This window comes from Carcharodon carcharias, chromosome 34, assembly GCF_017639515.1.
Source record: "Carcharodon carcharias isolate sCarCar2 chromosome 34, sCarCar2.pri, whole genome shotgun sequence".
In the NCBI taxonomy this organism is placed as follows: domain Eukaryota; kingdom Metazoa; phylum Chordata; class Chondrichthyes; order Lamniformes; family Lamnidae; genus Carcharodon; species Carcharodon carcharias.
The window spans coordinates 7,334,597-7,356,382 of record NC_054500.1 but is presented as its reverse complement, the minus strand read 5'-3'; the positions used below and the strand labels follow the sequence as shown (position 1 = coordinate 7,356,382).

The 21,786-nt window shown below is 47.7% G+C and overlaps 1 protein-coding gene across 3 annotated transcripts; it reads right to left on the bottom strand.

Annotated features, from left to right (window-relative positions):
- Positions 1-879: 879 nt before the first annotated feature.
- LOC121272736 (transmembrane protein 229B-like) lies at positions 880-20,572 on the bottom strand. Of its 3 annotated transcripts, none has more exons than XM_041179516.1 (3): positions 20,444-20,572; positions 5,985-6,066; positions 880-2,183 (listed from the first exon to the last, which is right to left on the bottom strand). In XM_041179516.1, exons 2-3 carry the CDS (start codon positions 6,003-6,005, stop codon positions 1,638-1,640), a joined length of 567 nt encoding a protein of 188 aa, XP_041035450.1. In that variant the 5' UTR covers positions 6,006-6,066; positions 20,444-20,572; the 3' UTR covers positions 880-1,637. The 3 variants fall into 3 exon arrangements, with proteins under 3 accessions (XP_041035450.1, XP_041035451.1, XP_041035452.1); XM_041179517.1 differs by having other exon boundaries at positions 20,367-20,509; XM_041179518.1 differs by lacking the exon at positions 20,444-20,572 and adding an exon at positions 17,774-17,869.
- Positions 20,573-21,786: the final 1,214 nt, after the last annotated feature.

Below are 21,786 nucleotides of genomic sequence, written 5' to 3'. Positions count from 1 at the left end.
TGTGTTAGGATTGGGAGGGAAGGGTGACACAGGCAATCATCTACTGGTATTCAGCTCAAACTGGGCTCTGTAATTGAGGTTTCACACCCCCAGCACACCTCAGGATGCCAGGAATGATAAGTGCCTTCTACATTCGCAGCAGCAGAGCTGAATTGGTGTTCCAGTTCCCTCTGTATTTGCTTCAGCAGTTGCAGTGCAAACACTTGGTGTTGAGGCTAAACTACTCGGATGGGGCGAGCGAAACACTGCTCTCTGTACAGACTACGGAAGAATCCACTCAGCCTCCCATCCCCAAGCATTGCCCTATACTAGGGACTGGAATTGGAGTCTGTCCCAGTGACACAGCAACTGTGTAGTTACCGGATCTGTGAACAGAGTGGCCTGAGTTTTATCGTATGTGTGCGTGCCTGTGTGTGTGTTTAAATGTATGTACAGCTGGGACTAAACAAATGCATGTTGTCACTCACTACATAGGCAGATAAACATCAGCAATATCCAAAATTGCAGAGTCTGCAGCAAGCAGAACCTATCTGTGCCCCAGCGAGAGTCAGTGTCTGGAACCTGCACCTCCAGCGAGGTTGTGTCTGAAACTCACACCCCAGTGAGAATCAGTGTCTGGAATCCACACCCCAATGAGACTCAGTGTCTGAAACTCGCACCCCCGTGAGAGCATCTGAAACCCGCACCCCAGTGAGCGTCACCGTGGGACCCCTACCCTTGTGAGAGTCAGTGTGTGTGTGGGGAACCTGTACCCCAGTGACAGTGCATGTGGGACCCGCACCCCAGTGAGTCGGTGTACCTGGGAATTGCACTCCAGCAAGGGAGTGCTTTCAGAAGAGGTTAGGTAAATCCGGGGAACAGAAAGTGCCAGTGATCTCCTCAACTGGATGGGTTTTATTGGAATGACACAGAGCAGAAATAGATGAGTCGGATCTGGATCTGAGAGCAGCTCTTGGATAATACATGCATTTCCCCCAGTTGTTTGGCCTCTAAACACATGCAATGTAGCTTCTGTAAAAATGTTATGTTCTCCAATGGAGAGACCTTGACCCCAACTATCGAGCTGTTCGCTTTGCACTGTCCTGAACGATGTGGGTGCATCCACTTTTGGTAAACCAGCGAAACAGTATTGAAAGTGTGACTGTGGACAACTAGGCACGGTGAGTGTGACCTTTGCACGAATACACGCAGTCATTCCTACACTCTCTAGCAACAGCAACGAGTCAAGTAGCATAAAAACAGCATAAGATGCAGGTGCTGTGATTGGTTTGCTCAGTCTTCGAGCTTCCATGAATTAAAGGAAGTTATTATAAATACTAGATCACCCCCATGAGGCCCCAGCTGCAGCCACTGTTGGTGAGGATAAAATACTTATTAATGGACAGTGCATGCACTGAGAGTGAGGACACTTCAGTGAGTAGTGTAGCAGTAACACAGGCAAAATATTTAAAGCAGATTGCACTGTGCTGGAGTCAGAATGCGTTAAAAAGGCTTCCCTATCACTGAAAAGGAAAAACCGCAAAAAATAACCGGTTTGTTAACTGGTTTGAGGTCCTGTTGTTGTTCGTTCCCAACACTGGAAATGTAAACAAGAAGACTCGAGATTAGGCCCTTAAACGGAGCAGAGAGCGAGTGCCTTACTCATCCTTTCTCAGCTTCAAGTGGCCCCACAGTGTCGCTGGGGCAATGGTGGGGGTTCGTGGCTCCCCATTCTCATCGAAACGCAAACGTAGGGTATTCCTAATCACCAGCTTTTCCACAATAAAGGAAGCACAGAACCAGGGGACTGCGTACTCCAGTGTCACTAACCCCATGAAGTCATAATCAAACTGGGAATAGTCCCAGGGGCAGGCATTGAACTGACGCAAAATAAACCCAGTCGAGAACTCCCAGACATAGGTCCAGAGGGTGTAGATGAGGCACCTCACCACACTAGGATATCGATCCTTGAGATATAGATACATTCGCTCCACCACCATGATGGAAGTGCCGTAGATGAAAAGAGCCCAAACACTGGTGACTCCCGGGAACTTCCAGTTAAAATTGACCACAAACTCCCAGGCGGCTGTAAACATCACCTCACAGAAGTAGCCATGGATGGCATAAAGGTACCAGCGGGAGAGGGCACTGAGGGGCTCGACAGCCCTCATCATCGTCCTACCATCCCGAAACTGCGCACAGACCTGAACCAAGAGAGATCGAGGTTATTTCCAGCACTGTTAGAGCCAATACCCTAAACCCAAAACCACATTCCCCAAAACCGGAGGGGCTGCCACCTTGCACTCCAAAACCAAATTCTCACAACCCCACAACCAGAAGGGTCCATAATCCCAAATCCCCACACCCCAAAACTAGAGGAGACTGAGCCCTAAAACTAAACCCCCATTCCCCAAACCTACAGGAACCTACAGCGCAAAACCAGAGACGGCCACCCTGTACCCCAAAACCACATCCCCACACCCCAAAAGCAATTTCCCCCACACACCCCAAAACCCCATTCCGCAAACCTAGAGGAGTCCAAAACCAAAGAGATTGGCACCCTGCACCCCAAAACCAGAGGATCCCACATCCTCCACCCCTAAACCATAGAGGTCTGCACTGCAAAACCAGAGGGGCTCCGACTTAGTTAATAAATTAGATATGCAAAGCCAGAACCAGCCAGCCAATATGTCTAGACATCATGTGCAGATCCAGGCAGTAAAGGTGATCCCACTCCCACTGAGCTGAGGAATTGCCTCTGTAACCTTATCCTGCCTTCAGTCTCTCAGACCTGCTGCCAGCCTCAGTGTATCGCTCCCATTTCTATTGGATTTCTGATTGTTTAAACAGTAGACACAACTGTTTGCCAAGAGCACACCACCCCCGGCTGCGGTGGCCAGTTTGGCATTAGCTGTGAAATGGCCTCGCTCGCTTGCTCAGCGGTTTGGGTTTGCTGACCCTCACACCAGCTGACAGGGACTAGCTGGGCCAGGAAACCAATACCCCAACAGATTGAAAAATTATTTCAAAACAATTAGAGAGAGCCAAGGATAAAATGGAAAATAAATGGAAGGCGGTGAGCCTTTGTCAGTACGAGCCCTGTCCTACAATATACATCCATTTTACTCAGTCTGGTGCTGGGATTAACATTTACACCAAACAAAGCAAAGTGAGCAAGTCACACTCCGAACTCAGTCTGTACCCCAGGTTCTCCCCTGTCCCCCCTCCCCGGGCTCTCCCTTGTCCCCCCTCCCCGGGCTCTCCCCTGTCCCCCTCCCCGGGCTCTCCCCTGTCCCCTTCCCCGGGTTCTCCCCTGTCCCCTTCCCCGGGTTCTCCCCTGTCCCCCCTCCCCGGGCTCTCCCTTGTCCCCCCTCCCCGGGCTCTCCCCTGTCCCCCTCCCCGGGCTCTCCCCTGTCCCCCCTCCCCGGCTCTCTCCTGTCCCCCCTCCCCGGGCTCTCCCCTGTCCCCCTCCCCGGGCTCTCCCCTGTCCCCCCTCCCCGGGCTCTCCCCTGTCCCCCTCCCCGGGCTCTCCCCTGTCCCCTTCCCCGGGCTCTCCCCTGTCCCCCTCCCCGGGCTCTCCCCTGTCCCCCCTTCCCCAGGCTCTCCCCTGTCCCCCCTTCCCCAGGCTCTCCCCTGTCCCCCCTTCCCCAGGCTCTCCCGTCCCCGTGCTCTCCCCTGTCCCTGGGCTCTCCCCTGTCCCTGGGCTCTCCCTTGTCCCTCTCCCCTGTCCCTGGGCTCTCCCCTGTCTCCCTCCCCGGGCTCTCCCCTGTCCCCGGGCTCTCCCTTGTCCCTCTCCCCTGTCCCCTGGCTCTCCCCTGTCCCTCCTCCCTGGGCTCTCCCCTGTCCCTCCTCCCTGGGCTCTCCCCTGTCCCCCATCCCCGGGCTCTCCCCTGTCAGTTCCTCGAACTCTATTTTCACGCTCATTCCCTCTGTGTGCTCACCTTGTCCATCAGGCCCACCTCCTCCCTCCTTGACTCGATTCCCACTAAACTGCTCACATCTCAACTTTTCTCCCTGCCTCACTTGTTAGCTCAGATGTTAACAGTTCCATTTCCCCTTCAGTTCTGTCGTCATTCCTCTCCTCAAAAATCCATCTTTGACACCTCCTTCCCACTGCCCCATCTTCAACCTTCCTTTCATCTCCAAAGTCCTTGAATGTGTTGTTGCCTCCAAAATCCGTGCCAATCTTTCCTGGAATGTCATGTCTGAACCTCTCCAATCAGGTCGCTGCCTTTAATCAAAGTCACAAATGGCTTCCTATGGAGCTATTTAATTAGTCATAGCTGAAGAATCACCTGCAATGGCTTCACGTTGCGCTCCCGCACTGTTCCCTCTGGAGACCCCAACTGATTTATCCTCCCCACCACTAACCCCCCACCCACCGCACCCCCCTCCCCCACCCAACTTCTTTTTCTCATATATACGATGCCCCTCAGCGAGAAAACACGTCATACCGCACGGACATAAGTTACACCCAGTTTGACCCCACCACTACTTCTATCTCTCAACCCCTGCACTGTCTCGAAATTGTCAGCCCGCCTGTCCGACGTCCCAGTACGGGACGAGCGGAAATTTCACCAACTAAAATACTGGGAAGGCGGAAACCACTGTCTTCGGTCCCTGCCACTGTCTAAAGCCAAACCACTCTGAAGAGGGGACATACAGGCTCAAAACGTTATCTCTGTTTCTCTCTCCACAGATGCTGTCAGACTTGCTGAGCTTTTCCAGCATTTTCTGTTTTTATTTCAGACTGTTTGCAACATTGACATCTTATTTGACCCTGAGTTGCGCTTCCATCCACATGTTTTGCATCAAGTCTAAGGCTGCCTACATCCACATATGTAGCATTGCCCGTCTCCACTCATGTCTCAGTTCAACTGTTGCTGAAACCCTCATCCATGTGTTTATTGACTCCAAACTCAACTATTGCAATGTACTGCTGAACGGTCACCTATCTTCCACACGCTGTAAACCTGAACGTGTCCAAAACTCTGCTGTCCGCATCCTAACACACCAAATCCCGTTCACCCATCACCGCTGTGCTTGCTGACCTATACTGGCATCCAGTCCAGCAACACCGCTGTTTTAAAATTCTCATTATTGTTTCCATGGCTCTCACCCCTCTCAACCTCTGTCACCTCCTCCAGCCCTACCGTGTTCCAGGGTCCTTCCATTCCTCCAACTCAGGCCTCTAGCGCATATCCAGTTTTAATCGCTCCACCATTGGCGGCCATGCCTTCAGTTGCCTAGGCCCTTAGCTCTGGGATTCCCTCCCCGGATGTCTCACCCCCCTCTCTCCTCCTTTAAAATCTAACTTTCTGATCAAGCTTTTGGTCACCAGCCCTAAGATCTGTGAATGTGGTTCAGAGTCAAGTTTGATAGCATTCCTGTAAGGGGCCTGGGGATCTTTTACTACGCTAAAGGCATTATACTCTAGTAAGTTGTTGTGCTGTCAGGGATGCTGCATTATTAGTGGGCGAAGTTTGCAGGTTGTCTGGCACTTATTTATATCCAGCCGTAAGTCTAAGAAAATCTGCACATAATGACTGTTTTTCTTTCTCTACTTTGTACGTGGACTCTGAGGTTTCACAGACATACAAGTGATATATTTACCCATCAGTTTCCTGAGGCACAATACACGGAAGTCGAGACTGAGCATAGCCTTCGGGTAGTACACGGTTAGAGGCTCTGGCATGATTCAATCTCCATTTTAAAGTCAGACGTGCTGTTCTTATTTTTCTATAAATACCTTTATTTTAAATTACTATTGGCTGAAAAGCGAAACCCGTGACAATTTAGGAAGTGGAGTGGGAGTTTCTCTGCTGTACAGGTACAGCAAACCAGGGTGACAGGGTGCCACCATGAGCAGGAGGCATCAATGTGACATTTACATAGGCAGATTCCATTACAAATATGGACACAGGCAATGCATGCCGAGTGAGATTTCTATATACAGTAGATTTTTATGGGGAAATAAAAAAGTTCAGATTTTTAAAAAATATTACCTTTCTCCTTTTCAAATCCATTGTGGCTGCTGATGGCAGGGGGGCACAAGAGATTAAGGCTTCAGCGTTTCACCTGTAGGAACTGGGTCAAAACAAAGACTGTAAGAAAGACTTGAAATTCTATTAAGCCTTTCATGGCTTTACAATGACCCTGTACTCCAGTGACAGGAATTATCCCGCTGCTCACACAAAGGGCAGAATTTAACGTGGTCTCCTCCGTCAGCTGGAGAAGCCAGCAAGAGACCTGGGTCACCTACGTTTGGGAAGGTTCCCTGAAATTAGTGTTAATCAAACTCTTCAATGGACAACAGCATGGCCCTCCCTAGGGAAGGGGCGGGGGGGGGTAAATCCTGCCCTCTGGGAACTGCCAGCTAATCAGGGTCCGGCAGCCGTGCATCGCTTGGCAGTGCGGCTGGGGAGGCGGTGGCTGCTGCTGGTAATGCACTCACCCGAGACCCAGGATTGCTGAGGGACCCAGGTGAGTCATTGGGGGGGGAGGGGGGGGGTCGTGGCATGGGGGTCTTGGGGGATAGGGGTCAGCAGTGAGGGCAGGGGGATGGTTCTCAGCAGGACCCTGTCCCATCCTGATGTCGGGTCCCTCAATGAGTCACTGGGTGTCTTTGAACAAAGCTCTCCAGATCTCCAGGAGTCCACAGGCAGCCCCCAAAAAGGTTTGCTTTTCAAGTTACCGCATGGCGGGTCCCCTGCCCTCCCCTGGTTAAATGTCGGAGGGTCAGTGCTGAGGGAGCGCCATGCCGTGTCGGTACTGCACTGTCAGAGAGACAGTACTGAGGAAGTGCTGCATGGTTAGACAGGCTGTACTGAGAGAATGCTGCACTGTCGGAGGGTCAGACTTGAGAGAGTACTGCACTGTCAGCGGTTGCATCTTTTGGATGAGGCATTAGGTCAACGTCGGATTATGTGTATAAGATGCCACTGCACAATGTTAAAGATGAGCACATGACGCCTCCCCGGTGACCTGACCAATGTTTATCCCGCAACAAAAATTGTTAAAAATTAATACTTTCTTGTTGTTTGTGGGATCTTGCTGTGTATCAACTGGCTACATCGTGTCCTACATTACAATGGTGAACACACTTCTAACATACTTGATTGGCTTCAAAACGCTTTGAGAGATCCGCATTGGTTGTGAAAGGTGCTACAGAAATGCAAGGTCCTCTTGTTGCAAATCGCAGTGGCCTAGTAGCAGACTCATCCAGCATTACATTTCCAGGTACTGCCCTATCAAACTCAGTGTTACCATTTCACACGTCTACAGCAGGTATTCTCTCAAGTTAAGCATCATCAGTCACTTCTGTAATCGGGCACTGTGTCCACTATGATCTAGAGTGCTCCTTTGTTATCCGATAATTATTTAAATGATAGCGTATGGGGGGGGCGGGGGAGAGATGGGGTGGGGGGTGTCATAACAATAAAACTCTTTATCAAATGCACCGGATACAATATACACTCTCTAGCTTTTCAGAAGATAACTATGAACTAACAAACTGACCCATTTTGGATAAAATATAGGAATGAACAGAATAATGTTCTCCAGTATTCATTTCTTATTGTGCTAATACCATAGGAACATAGGACCTAGCATCAGGAGCAGACCATTTGGCCCTTCGAGCCTGCTCCACCATTCGATAAGATTGTGGCTGATCTGTTTTTTCTAAATCAACACACGACATTCTAAAAAAAGTCAACTCGCCCCACGTCCCATTGTTAACAGTTCCTTTAAAAAAAATTCCAGGATCTGGATCTGCATCTTTGCCAAAACATAATCAGTTCTTCCTTAGACCATACCCTATCTTTGTATCAAGTTTCATTGAAATCCATCCATTAGTTTTTGTTTACAGACAAATAGACTAACATGATCTTTGCGGCCTCAACGCCACTTTCCTGTCTGCACCCCCATAACCTTTGACTCCCTTGTCTATGAAAAACCTGTCCGCCTCTGTCTTGAATAAATTAAATGGCCCAGCCTCCGCTGCTTTCTGGGCAAGAGAATTCCATAGACAATGACCCTCTGAGAGGAAAAAATTCTGACAAATGAAAAATTACACAACACCACCCCTCTGCTACAACCTGAACACATTCAGAAGGTTTAGCTGTCCCTATAATCATATTTCCAACAGGTGAGCAGGGCACTCAGTAAAGCATACCTCTGCCGCACTGTGCTAATTCAATGTTATTACAATTACACAGCTCTTCCTTGAGGCTTTTCCCCGCCTGCTCCCTGCTTTGTAACTGCAAAGCTGAAAAAATAAATCTTTTTATTCAGAGCTTCCATCTCACTGAGGAGGCTTCAGGCCAATCCATATCCAACAACCTGCTCTGAAAACTCTGCTCACATTTTGACGGCTGTGACAAATTCCACCACAGCAGCTGAGCCAATCCACAACATTCTACAACGACGCACGACATTCTGAAAAAAGTCAACTCGCCCCACGTCCCATTGTTAACAGTTCCTTCAAAAAAAATTCCAGGATCTGGATCTGCATCTTCGCCAAAACCTAATCATTTCTTCCTTAGGCCATACCCTATCTTTGTATCAAGTTTCACTGAAATCCATCCATTAGTTTTTGAGATATACTGTTTACAGACAAATAGACTAACAAACAGAGGCAGAGGTAATTACTGACTTCACGTGTTCATGCCTCATTGTGGAGTGTAAAAGCCTCCATCACAGGTTAGAGAGATCACCAGACCTCTCTATATACTGGCCTTTTCCACACACAGATTGCTCCATGTGAAGCCAAAGCCTCTTCTACCTTGTCTGATGGACCTAAAAGATCCCATAGCCACCGTTCAAAGAGGAGCTCACGCCAGTGTCCTGAACAATATTTATCCTTCAACCAACAACACGATAAAACAGGTTATCTGGTCATTGTCAAATATCTTTTTGCGGTGTATCTTGCTGTGGGCAAATTGGCTGCCATGTTTCTCGACATCATAACAGTGAGTACACTGCAAAAGTACCTCAATTGTTGTGAGGCACGTCCTGAGGTGTTGAAAGGAGCCAAAGAAATGCAAGTCGCTTTCAGTCACCTCTCCAGAGAAACACACAGAGAGAACATGGATGAATGCTGACTAGCCCCCCACCCACCCACTCACCACCCCCCCACCCCACCCCCCCTCACCACTGCTGCCCCCCACCCCGCCATTTCAATTCTCTGTCTTCAAGGTGCCTCAATGAACCAACAAACAAAAGTTAGCATCTTGAATGGGAAGCACACCGGCGGGGGTGGGGACCTTTGACTATCTGAAACCCTGGCAACCACCTGCAAGTTCCCCTCCAAGCCACACACCGTCCTGACTTGGAACGATATCGCCATTCCTTCATTATCACTGGGTCAAATTCCTGGAACACGCTCCGCTGCTCACCACTCTCTGGGTAAAGAAATTTCTCCTGAATTCCATATTGGATTTATTAGTGACTATCTTATACTTATGGCCCCTAGTTCTGGTCTCCCCCACAAGCGGATACATTCTCTCTACATCTACCCTATGAAATCCCCTTCCTAATTTTGAAGGCCTCTATCAGGCCACCCCTCAGCCATTTCTTTTCTGAAGAAATGAACCCAGTCTTACCTGATAGCTGTACCCTCTCAGTTCTGGTATCATCCTTGTAAATAGTATTTGCACCGTACCTCTATATACTTTTTTATAATGGGTACAAAGATCAGAACCATACACTGTACTCCAACTGTGGTCTAGCCAAGGTTCTGTACAAGTTAAACATAACTTTTGGATTCTGTCCCTTTAGAAATGAACAGCTTGCATTTTTATGGCCTTGTTAATGCGCTTTGCTGCTTTTCAACGGTCTGTGAATCTGCACCCTCTCATTGCTCTAACCCAAATCATAACATGAGTTAAACAAAGTGCCTTCCAGTCTAAAGGGGCTGTGAAATAAGGTACAGAATCAGCGTGTAGTGACTACCATAAACTCAGGAAGCCCATTGCCAGTCCATCCTTTTTAAAGAGTGACACCAGACACGGTGCTTCCTTTATTTTGGGGCAGATGGTGGGCGTAGTGGTAATGTCACTAGACTAGTAGTCCAGAGGCCCAGGCGATTGCTCTGGTGGCACGGGTCCGAATCCCACCATGGCCGCAGGTGGAATTTAAATTCAATTGGTAAACCTGGAATTGAAGACTAGCCTCAGTAACGGTGACCATGGAACTATTGTCAATTGTTGTAAAAACCCATCTGGTTTACTAATGTCTTTTAGGGAAGGAAATCTGCCAGCAGTGTGGGGGCTTGACTCTTAACTGCCCTCTGAAATGGCATAGCAAGGCACTCAGCCTAATGGCAATTAGTGATGGGCAACAAATGCAGGCCTTTCCAGTGAAGGAATGAAGAGAAAAATTTACTTCACTGGGTTGAGTTTGATTCCGCTGTTTGCTTGCTCAGGCAAGGCTCTGTAAAGCTAACAATAAACAGCTGTCTGTGAGATTCTCTGGTAGATTAGATCGAAAAATGGGGAAACACATCAAATCGCTGACCCTGGGGTCAGGACAGCGCACAACGTCACTAGAATTTACTCACCAGCACACTCCCTGCATCAGAAAGAGTGAGAGATTTCAAAATTCTTCCGTACAAAAAGCAAAGGAGACTGAGCTAAGTGCTCACTGCCATCGGCCTTGCTGGAATTAAATGAGGATAGGCGGCAAAAATAAAGCCAGGAAACAGGGATTGCAACTGATGGGAAGAAAGCTGGGTCAGTGACAGAGTTCAAACCAACACCAGTGCAAGTGTATATCAACTTCAGGCATATCCTGTACTCCAACCAGGGGTATAAGTACCCCGACAGAGGGCACCCCCTGTGACTTACACCAGTGATGTGTGTATCTCAATGCAGGGCACCCCCATGACCTGCATTAGGGGCAAGTGTACCCCAACACTGCACTCACCCTGCGTAAGTGTAGTCACCTATCTACACTCCGTTCTTTCTATCTGTCATACTACACATTTGTTTAATCATTTGCTAGTACAGAATTTGAGTATAGCTGACAAAAGAGGCAAGCTGCCAAAGCTTTTCGTCTTGCACTCATCAGGACTTCTCGCAAGATAACTCAACAGTAAAGGGAAAAACAATTCATACCTCAAGAGAAGAGAGTGCTGACTGGTTGGCAAGTGCCAGACAGGTATATCAGTAGATGGTGAGTCTTTGAAACTCTCTTCCTCAAAAGGCGGTGGAAACAGAGTCTTTGAATAGTTTTAAGGCAGATGTAGGTAGGTTCCTGATAAGCTGTGGGGGGGGAACGGCAAAAGGTTGCTGGGTTAGGCGGGAATGTGGAGTTGAGGTTACAATCAGATCAACCATGATCTTATTGAAAGGTGGAGCAGGCTCGAGGGTCCAAGTGGCCTACTCCTGCTCCTAATTCGTATGTTCATAGCTCATGTACACCCGTAAATAGAAAAAGATCTGATTGGAAAGGACAAGCTCATAACACTGCAGGCTGCAGACACTGCCAGAGTACATGAAGCCGTGAGTACACAGATGAAGACACTGAAATGTGCAAGAGCTGTGGACAACCACATGAGTTCACAGACAGAAAGAAAAGTCCCGCATATGGATCGAACTGCAGAGCTTGTGGAAAGTCCAATCTCTGGGAAAAGATGTGCAGGGCAGAGAAAGGAGAGGGTAAATGAGATATCCGAGACACAGCAACAGGGTGAATGAAAAGGACAAGGAACCAAAGCATCCATAGCCTGTGAGATGATGATGAGGTTGAGGACACAGTAGGAATGGGGACCATACCACTACATGAAATGCCTGAATGCAACAATTCCCAGAGAAAATAAATTCATACAGCCATTCAGATCAGGAAGAGGGTGAGAAATAATCCCACAACCATAAATCTGAAGCTGTAGTTTGATACCAGAGCATCATCCCGCTCAGACTACACCAGAAGATGCTCCCTCTAATTTTGAAGGAAAATGGTTCCCCCAGGAAAGGTGTTCTGAACCGAGCAACATCACGCTAACGGCATACGGGGGAACTGAGATCCGACAACCCAAATCAGAGGGACACACAAAGGAAAAGATGCTAACTGTATGTTCTACATCATGGAAACAAATAGTTCTGCTATCCTGGGGTTAAGCAGTTGTGAAGAGCTGCAGCTGATCTCAGTAAAAACCATGAAATGAAGGAGGTGTCACCGAGGGCTGAAGGTGGTGCACCTATTGAAAAGCCTCCTCCAATCAGAAGTAAGAAAGATCTGGTCCGGATGTATCCAGAGTGTCCTGATGTGATGGCTGGCTGCTTTGAAGATTGTTAGTATCACATCACTATTGATCCAACAAAGAAACCAGTGATTCATCCCCCACATAAAGTATTGAAAGAACTGAAAGGAAAGTTTGAAAGAGGGTTCCAAGAGAGAAAAGAAAGGGATTGCCAGAGTCACAGAGCATTCAGATTGGATAAATTCCATCGTTGGGAGTGAGAAGCCAAATGGACGGCTAAAATTTGCCTGGGTCCCAAAGATCTTACTCAATCAATAAAGGGGGATCACTACCCCACTCCAACACTGGAAGAGATCACACCAGCCTACTCCTTCTGGGGCAAATGTTTTCAGCAAGCTTGATGCCAGAAAAGGCTCCTGGAACGAGAAGCTTGATGAGGAATCTTCACTGTTGACAACATTCAACACACCCTTTAGACTGTACAAATTCCTGCAGCTACCTTTTCACCTTAAAGTGAGACAGAATGCGTTCCTGCCATTCAATAAAATCACAGCTGATCTGATCTTGGCCTCAGCTCCACTTTTGTAGCTGTTTCCCACAACACTCGATTCATCTAAAGCTCAAGAATCTGTCCTGAACATATTCAATACCACAACTCTGTGAAAGACTGCAGAGGTTACTCTTGAGGCTTCAGAGTTATGATTTCACTCTGAAATATAAGCCAGGAAGAGAAATGGTGCTGGCAGATGCCCTCTCAATTGTCACCACAGGAGAAACATGAGATAGGAGATTTAGCTATAAAGATCCATTACTTAGTGAATGTAACACCACCAAAACTGAGTCAAATTAGAGAAGAGACCAGCAAAGATCCAGAGATGGCCTGATAAGACACAGCCAGCAATACAACAGCACAGGTCTATCAGAGGTGGCATCTCACTGTAAGATGGTGTTCTGCTAGTCGGATTCAGAATAATCCTAACCAAAACGATGCAGAAAGAACTTCTCCAGAAGATATATAAAGGCCACATGGGGATGGAGAAGTGTAAGCTCAGAGCCAGATCAGCTGTGTACTAGATAGGCATCTACAAAAGCATCAAAAGAATGGTGTCTTCATGCAATGTATGCCAGAAGTACAGAAATATACAGCTCACAGAGAAGGTGACAGATATTGAAGTACCACCCAGACCATGATGTACTGTGGGAGGTGATTTATTCACACACCATTAAGAATGGTTTCTCAGAGTCACAGACTACAACTCAATGTTCTTTTTTATCTGAAAGGTGAAAGATTTGAGAGCTCCAACAATCATCTCAGCAAAAGATTCCTGAAAGAATAATATGTGACAATGGAACTCATTTCACTTCCAGGGAATTTGAGGAATTTGTTGAACAGTTTGGGTTCAATATCATCACCTTATCACCACATTACCCAAGAGGACACGGGCTTATAGAAAGACATGTCCAGACGGTCAACAGAACCTTACAAATGCCAAGAGACAAAGGAAGACCCAAACCCTGCCTAATTGTTACTCCGATCTACACTTCTCCAGGCTGACATGAAATCACCTGCAGAGCTGTTGAATGGAAGAAAATATAAGAAAACTCTACCCAAGCAAGATACTCCCTCCAAGGTGATGGAGGCGGGTTGCCTCACATCCTTTAAAAAGTACCTGGATGAGCACTTGGCACGTCATAACATTCAAGGCTATGGGTCAAGTGCTGGTAAATGGGATTAGGTAGGTAGGTCAGGTGTTTCTCATGTGTCGGTGCAGACTCGATGGGCCGAAGGGCCTCTTCTGCAGTGTGTGATTCTGTGATAAGATGGACCAAACGAGGGAGGTGAGGGGGCGGGGGGGACACTGGCGAACCTTTAAAACTGGAGTTGTGTTGGGTGGGGAATCCTGTGAGAGCAGGCCACCAGGAGAAGACCACTGGTGCATACTGTGCGTCCACAAGGATAGTGGACAAACAGCGTCCTAGCAGTAAACATCCCGGGACACATGACAACCGTCTCGAGTAACGAAGGCTCCTGTAAATTGCAGGACGCTTGTTCTGACTGACGTGGAGAGCTGTAAGAGATAGACTCAATAAAGCTCTAGCAATTTAAGTCTAAAAGTGTGATTGTTTCAAAGATATGGGAACCAGAGGACATAACACCTCCAATGCCCTTCACCGGGTTAATTTGCGAATTATATCATGACAGATTTATAAAGCACAGATACAGCCATCTTGCCAATTAATTAGCTAAATCCAAATAATCCCTTTCCCCTCAGCCGAGTAAATGTGTTCTCTTCGAATATTCATCCACTACTCTTTTGATAGTTGCTACCACCACCCTTACAGGCAACGCATTCCAGATCACAACAATTTGCCATATAAAAAAAAGTTCCCTCTTGTTGCCTCTGGTTCTTTTGCCAATTGCAATAAATCAGTGTCCTCTGGTTAGTGACTTTCTGGCCATTGGAAACAGCTTCTTCCTATTTATTCTATAAAAACCATTCATGATTTTGAATGCCTCAATCAAATCTCCTCTGCTTTTGAGAAGAACAACCCCAGCTTCTCTTGTCTCTCCACATAACTGAAGCTTCTCCTTCCTGGTGCCATTCTAGTAACTGCTCCCTGAGACCTTGAGATCCCTTCTGAAGTGTGGGGCCCAGAATTGAACACCATGCTCCAGCTGGAGCCTGAGCAGCGATTTAGAAAACTTCAGAATAACTTCCTTGCTTTTGTACTCTAATCCTCTATTAATAAAGCTAAGGATTCTTCTCCAACAGCCTTGTCAACTTATCCAGCAACCACGGCAGCAGCACCTCTCCCATGCTGTGAGGATAGATGAAGATGTAAGTGGCAGCTTTGATCCTCACTTCCTTAGAATGATAGAGCCTTACAGCACAGAAGGAAGCTATACTGAAGGCTAAGTCGCTTATATATAACAAGGAAAGCAATGATCCCAATACAGGCTCCTGGGGATGTCTTTTCCGGCCAGAGAAATATCCGTTTATTACTGCTTCCTGCCTCCTATTCCTTAGGTAGTTAAGTACCCAAGTTACCACCATCCCAAATGCTTCTATTATCCAATTAAGTCTGTTATGTGATAATTTATCAAGTGCCTTTTGAAAGTCCATATGTACAACATCTACTACAATACCTTCATCAATCCTCGCTGTTAATTCATCAAAGAATTCAATCAGGTTAGTCAGATATGATTTGCCTTGATCAAATCTGTGCTGCTTGTTCCTTATTAACCCATGCCTCTCCATCTCCAAGCAGGTTACCCATGCCCTTCCCAGCTACTCACTCCGAATGAATCAAACGGAATGATTCCTTGCCATTCTATTTAATATTGAGCTGAATTTAAACCCCATATCTTCAGCATCAGCAACACCTATTACCACCAGTCCATTCAGTCAGCTCTAGACTCGATTATTTCAACGCTCTTCCATCCTTCACACTCATCCGAAACACAGCAACCTCTAGCTTGCTCTGCACTAAATCCCATTCACCCATCATTGACCTACCTAGGCTCCTGCCCCACAACATATTAAATTCTAACTACTCATTCTTACCAAATTTCTTCCAGGCCTTGCTGCACCCTATCTCTAACAATGTCCTGCGAGTTTTATTTACCATCCTCCAGTCCTCTGAACTTGTTTATACAAATCATAATCTCTTTATGTCACCAGTGATGGATTCTTTAGCGGTATTGGCTCCACAGGTCACCTACCTTCCTCTACATATCTAATACCCACTGCTCCTTTACATCTCTTCTCCAAACCCATCCTTTTTTGCCAAGTTCAGGTCATCCCTCACTAGTTTCTCTGTCCATTACTCACATTCCTTTCCTTGTCAACTTCCTTTTATTAAAAACCTTTGGAATGTGTTTCTTGACATTAAAGATGCTATATAAAGGCAGACTCTTTTTGAAGTTTGCTATTCTGGTTGTTGTGTTGGATCTGCGCACCAATCAACTGCAATAGTTTTCATCACAGCCATACCTCTCTTAGTGTTGGTGCCATCATTCACCCATTTATATGAAAGGTGAATGATAACATTTCATTGGTGGAGCGTTAAACGATATGTGGGTTTTCTGATTCTGTGGTCCTGAAGGAGCCAGGAACCTCTTTTGGGGGCAGAGACTCACCGCAGGAGCACAACACACACTCGCCTTTCCCCAGAGAAACCAGCCCAGAGACACAAGTTTCATAATTGGTGGTTAAGGTCAGCGGGTTGAAGCAGTTGATCCCACCCCTGTTCCTCCGTGGCTAAGTCCATCTCCTGCCAGGATTCTTCCACCAACCCCCGTCCCCACCACTCACCTTCTCAGGAAACCCTCAACAATCAGCAGATTGTCTGGCTTCTCCAGGCCAGTGGCTAGGTAAGTGTGGGTGACAGCCTCCTCCTCCAGGTGATCCTGCCAGCTGCAGGTAGTTTGGAGGAAGAGGAACCCTCCATGGAGACCTCCGACCTCCGAGGAAGCTCAAAGAGAGGGAACTGCTTGCGACCAAATGGCACAGAGACCCATCCCAATGGGACAATCCCGCCAGCCCACCCCTGGAGCACATCGCATGCTTTTGGGAAAGGTACAACCGACAGAGCAAACATCCATCAGCAACAATGCCTAACTGTCGTTTTCACATACACAATAAAAAAAAAATGAATTTTTTTTAAGTGAGGAAATAAAAAGTTAAATGTTTGCATGAGACCTTAGATCCACCGTTAGACAATTTCTCTATGTATTCCCATGTTTAGTTTCAGAACCCCTGACACACATTCATTGTTCAACATGTCCCCATTTCCTTATTTTCATTCACAATATCACCTTTATCAGTTTTCACCAGGCTGGCATCCGCTTGACCCTCTGCCAATTATCATATCAATTCACGGTGTTTCATTAGCTCATTTGTTCCTCTTTTTTGAAGCAGAATATACTTCTTCAGAACTCTACTGGTCAGGATTTTAAATATTTCTTTCTCTATCTCTTTGTCAATATATTTTTCCCAGTTTTTTTTTATTCTTTCACAGGATGTGGGAATCGCTGGATTGGCCAGCATTTATTGCCCATCCCTAATTGCCCTTGAGAAGGTGGTGGTGAGTTGCCTTCTTGAACCCGCTACAGCCCATGGGTTGTAGGTACACCCACAGTGCTGTTAGGGAGGTATTCTTCTCCAGTTACATTCGCATTCACTCTATTGCTTTCATCTTTGTTTTATCTGTATTTATGTTTTTCTCAATCATTATTTTAAACCTTATTATGTTGTGATTGCTACTGCCTCCATGTTCCATTATGCTTACTTCTCTTAAAATCTGCTGGTGTGCACTTCTCAACCTAACCTACTGGTGGCAGGGGGTGGAGGAGGAGCATCTCCTGACCTAACCTGCTGGTGGGGGTGGTGGGAGCATCTCTCAACCAACCTGGTGGCGGTGGTGGGGGCGCTGGGCAGCAGGGAACACCTCCCAACTGTATTATAAGGGTTAATGTGGGACTGAGGACAGTACTGCTCACACAGTGATGTAAGAAGGCACATGATCCAGACCGAGGGTAAGTGTGGTGTTGAGCAGAGAATTGTTAAGAATTAGACATTGTAAATAACATACCTTTTTATTTTCCGTTGGGCTGAGGATTAAAATGACAATGGCTGCAGTTTGAAAGACATGTCCACTGGAATAGGATGAGAGATATATACAATGTTGGAGTCCTGGAACAGAGTGTGCTATGAAAGACAGGATGATGTCAGAAAGAAGTCCTAGACCAAAGGAGCTGCATGACAACAATGTTTTAATTGGCTCCTGACCAGGTGACCAGGTTTTGTGTGAGAGTTCTGCAGCAGAATAACTCCTAGCCTGAAAGGAAAAAGTCCTAGAACCTCTCTCTACTGTGTGTGTAAGATTCCAGTAATCCTACAGTAATAGGTACCTGGCTTTTTACCTCCTCATATCTCTATAACCTGCTCTCTCTCTGAAAACCCCTGTCAAGAGGCAAAGGGGAAAATCACTGTTAGAGACATTGAAAGGCAGGTGCTCAACCAGTGAACTAAATACTGAAAGCGCTGGGAGACTACCTCGTGTCATCAACAAGAACTGAAATGAATTTGGAAGACATTGATCAAAATCAACCCATCGAGTCCTGTACCCCAGGATTGGTGCTATTGAACTGTTTTATCCCACCCTTAAAATCCATGTTTTTGTGCGTCTTATTTGTCTTGTGTGTGTGTATAACGATTTAAGAAGGGGTAGAGTTTAGGCTGTAGAGTTAGAAATTAGTAGTTCATATTTCTTTTCTTGCCACAGGTTAAGTATAGTTTGTTCAATAAATAGTTATTTACTTATTAAGTTTACAAACCTGGTGCTTGTATTCTGTTAACCTAAATTAAACAGTTAGGTAGAATTGGGGCAATTTGGTGGTTTGGTCAAACTTCTCACATTTGTGGTGGAACCTCTCAGCCTAACCTGCTAAGGCCTACCCACCACCGTTTCTCATTGGTTCTCTCTCACGTCAATCACGCTTACCTGGCAGCAATGCTAAACTGGAGGGTGGCAACAGGGACGCGAAGGCACCCCTAGGCAGCAGTGACCATAATGTGAAGCAGTTCAGAGAAGATTTACTCAGCTAATGCCAGGAATGGGCTGGTTGTCTTATGAGGAAAGGTTCAACAGGGTTAGGCTTGTATCCACTGGAATTTAGAAGAGTAAGAGGCAACTTGATTGAAACCTTTAAGATCCTGAGGGGTATTGACAGGGTGGATGTGGAGAGTCTGTTTCCTCTTGTGAGAGGATCTAGAACTAGGGGTCACTTATAAGGTGTTGGTTATTCGAGACAGAGATGAGGAGATTTTTTTCTCTCAGAGGGCAGTGAGTCTTCGGAACTCTCTTCCTCAAAAGGCGGTGGAAGCAGAGTCCTGGAATATTTTTAAGGCAGAGCGAGATAGATTGATTAACAAGGGGATGAAAGGTTATTGGGGGTAGGCAGGAATGTGGGATTGAGGTACAATCGGATCAGCCGTGATCTTATTGAATGATGGAGCAGGCTCGAGGGGCCGAGTGGCCGACTCCTGCTCCTAATTCATGTTTGCATGTACCTGTATAACCTAAACTAACCTAAACTGCTGGGGGGGGGGGGTGGGGGGGGTGGGCAGCATCTCTCAACCTAACTTATTGGTGGGGGGTATGTGGCATCTCTCAACCTAACTTGCTGGTGGGGGTATATGGCATCTCTCAACCTAACTTGTTGGTGGGGGGGTATGTGGCATCTCTCAACCTAACTTGTTGGTGGGGGTATGTGGCATCTCTCAACCTAACTTGTTGGTGGGGGTATGTGGCATCTCTCAACCTAACTTGCTGGTGGGGGTATGTGGCATCTCTCAACCTAACTTGTTGGTGGGGGGTATGTGGCATCTCTCAACCTAACTTGTTGGTGGGGGTATGTGGCATCTCTCAACCTAACTTGTTGGTGGGGGGTATGTGGCATCTCTCAACCTAACTTGTTGGTGGGGGTATGTGGCATCTCTCAAACTAACTTGTTGGTGGGGGGTATGTGGCATCTCTCAACCTAACTTGTTGGTGGGGTTATGTGGCATCTCTCAACCTAACTTGTTGGTGGGGGTATGTGGCATCTCTCAACCTAACTTGTTGGTGGGGTTATGTGGCATCTCTCAACCTAACTTGTTGGTGGGGGTATGTGGCATATCTCAAACTAACTTGTTGGTGGGGGTATGTGGCATCTCTCAACCTAACTTGTTGGTGGGGTTATGTGGCATCTCTCAACCTAACTTGTTGGTGGGGGTATGTGGCATCTCTCAACCTAACTTGTTGGTGGGGTTATGTGGCATCTCTCAACCTAACTTGTTGGTGGGGGGTATGTGGCATCTCTCAACCTAACTTGTTGGTGGGGGTATGTGGCATCTCTCAACCTAACTTGTTGGTGGGGTTATGTGGCATCTCTCAACCTAACTTGTTGGTGGGGTTATGTGGCATCTCTCAACCTAACTTGTTGGTGGGGGTATGTGGCATATCTCAAACTAACTTGTTGGTGGGGGGGGGAACTCTCAACCTAACCTGCTGGTGGGGGGGAGACCTCTCAACGAAACCTGCTGGTGGGGGAGCGGAACTTCTCAACGCAACCTGCTGTCTGAGCCTAAGGCCCACCCACCGCCGTTTCTCATTGGTTCTCTCTCACGTCAATCACGCATACCTGGCAGCAATGCTCGAAACTGGAGTGCGGCGGCAGGGCCGCGCGTCACTGACCGAGAGCGCACGCAGGCTGCTTACCGGGAGCGAGCGGCGCGCTCGGTATGACGGGCCGTGTCCGCTGTGCGCCTCCCCGCTCCCGCCCTCAACCGGCTCCGCTCCTCCGGCCGGCGGAAAGGAACATAAACACAGCGTGATGGCGTCATTGGCCGTGCCCGCCCCCGGCGGGGAAGAGGTTCGCGCAGGCGCAGTGAGTTCCGGGGCTGGTGAGTGATTGACAGCTGGACTGGGCCTGAGCTGTGCAGGGGGAGGGGCTGCGGGGGGGGTGGGAAGAGCTACTGAGGGGTGGGGCTTCCGGGGACTGCAGGGGGAGGGGCTGCAGAAGGGGAGGAGCTGCAAATGGGGAGGGGCTGCAGAAGGGGAGGGGCTGTAGATAGGGAGGTGGGGGCTGCAGAGACGAGGGCTGTAAAAGGGGTAGGGCTACAAGTGGGGAGGGGCTGCACAGGGGAATGCTGCAGTGGAGGGAGGGGCTGCAGAGGTAAGGGCTGCAGATGGGGGAGGGGCTGCAGAGGTGGGCTGCAAGTAGAGGGGCTGTAGATGGGGAGAGGCTGCAGGTGCAGAGGGCTGCAGGTGGGGAGGGGCTTCAGAGGGGGAGGGGCTGCAGAGGGGGAGAGGCTGCAGAGGGGGAGAGGCTGCGGGGGTGAGGGGCTGCACAGAGGAGGAGTTACAGGTCAGGTGGGGCTGCACAGGGGAGGGGCTGCAGAGGCAGAATGGGGGAGTTGGGGGCTGGGTGCACAGGAGGTGGGTGCTGCACAAGTGGAGGACTTGCTCTTGGAGTCACAACATTTATGTGGCTAGCCCAGTTAAGTTTCTGGTCAAAGCTGCCCCCCAGCATGTTGATGGTAGGAAATTTAATGGTAATTTCATTGAATGTGAAAGGGAATGGTTAGATTATCTCTTGGTGGAGATAGTCATTGCTGGTTCCTGTGTGGCACAAATGTTACTTGCCACCTATCAGCGCAAGCCTGAATGTTGTCCAGGTCATGCAGCATATGGACATGAATTGGTTCACTATCTGAGGAGTCACAAATGGTGTGAACATTGTGCAATCATCAGCGAACATCCCTTTTTCTGACCTTATGATGGAAGGAAGGACATTGGTGAAGCAGCTGAAGATGTTTAGCCTAGGACACTACCTTCAGGAACTCTGCAGCAATGTGGCTACTACAGCGGTCAGAGGCTGGCAATACTGGGGAAAGTGGCCCACCTCCTAACTCCACAAAGTCTCCAAATTAAACACAATCCTGATGTGTAAATATATCATCATTCCTTCATCATTGCTGGTCAAAAATCTAGTGGTGCCCACATCCCGGGAATGAATAAAAAAGTTATTCTGAACTGGCCAACATCTTGTCCTTCCAAGT

Excerpts from the sequence above, each read along its gene's own strand:
- LOC121272736 (XM_041179516.1), bottom strand. The coding sequence starts at position 6,005 with ATGGATTTGAAAAGGAGAAAG. Across the intron at positions 2,184-5,984 it reads TGGATTTGAAAAGGAGAAAG|GTCTGTGCGCAGTTTCGGGA; the intron begins GTAATATTTTTT and ends CTCTTGGTTCAG.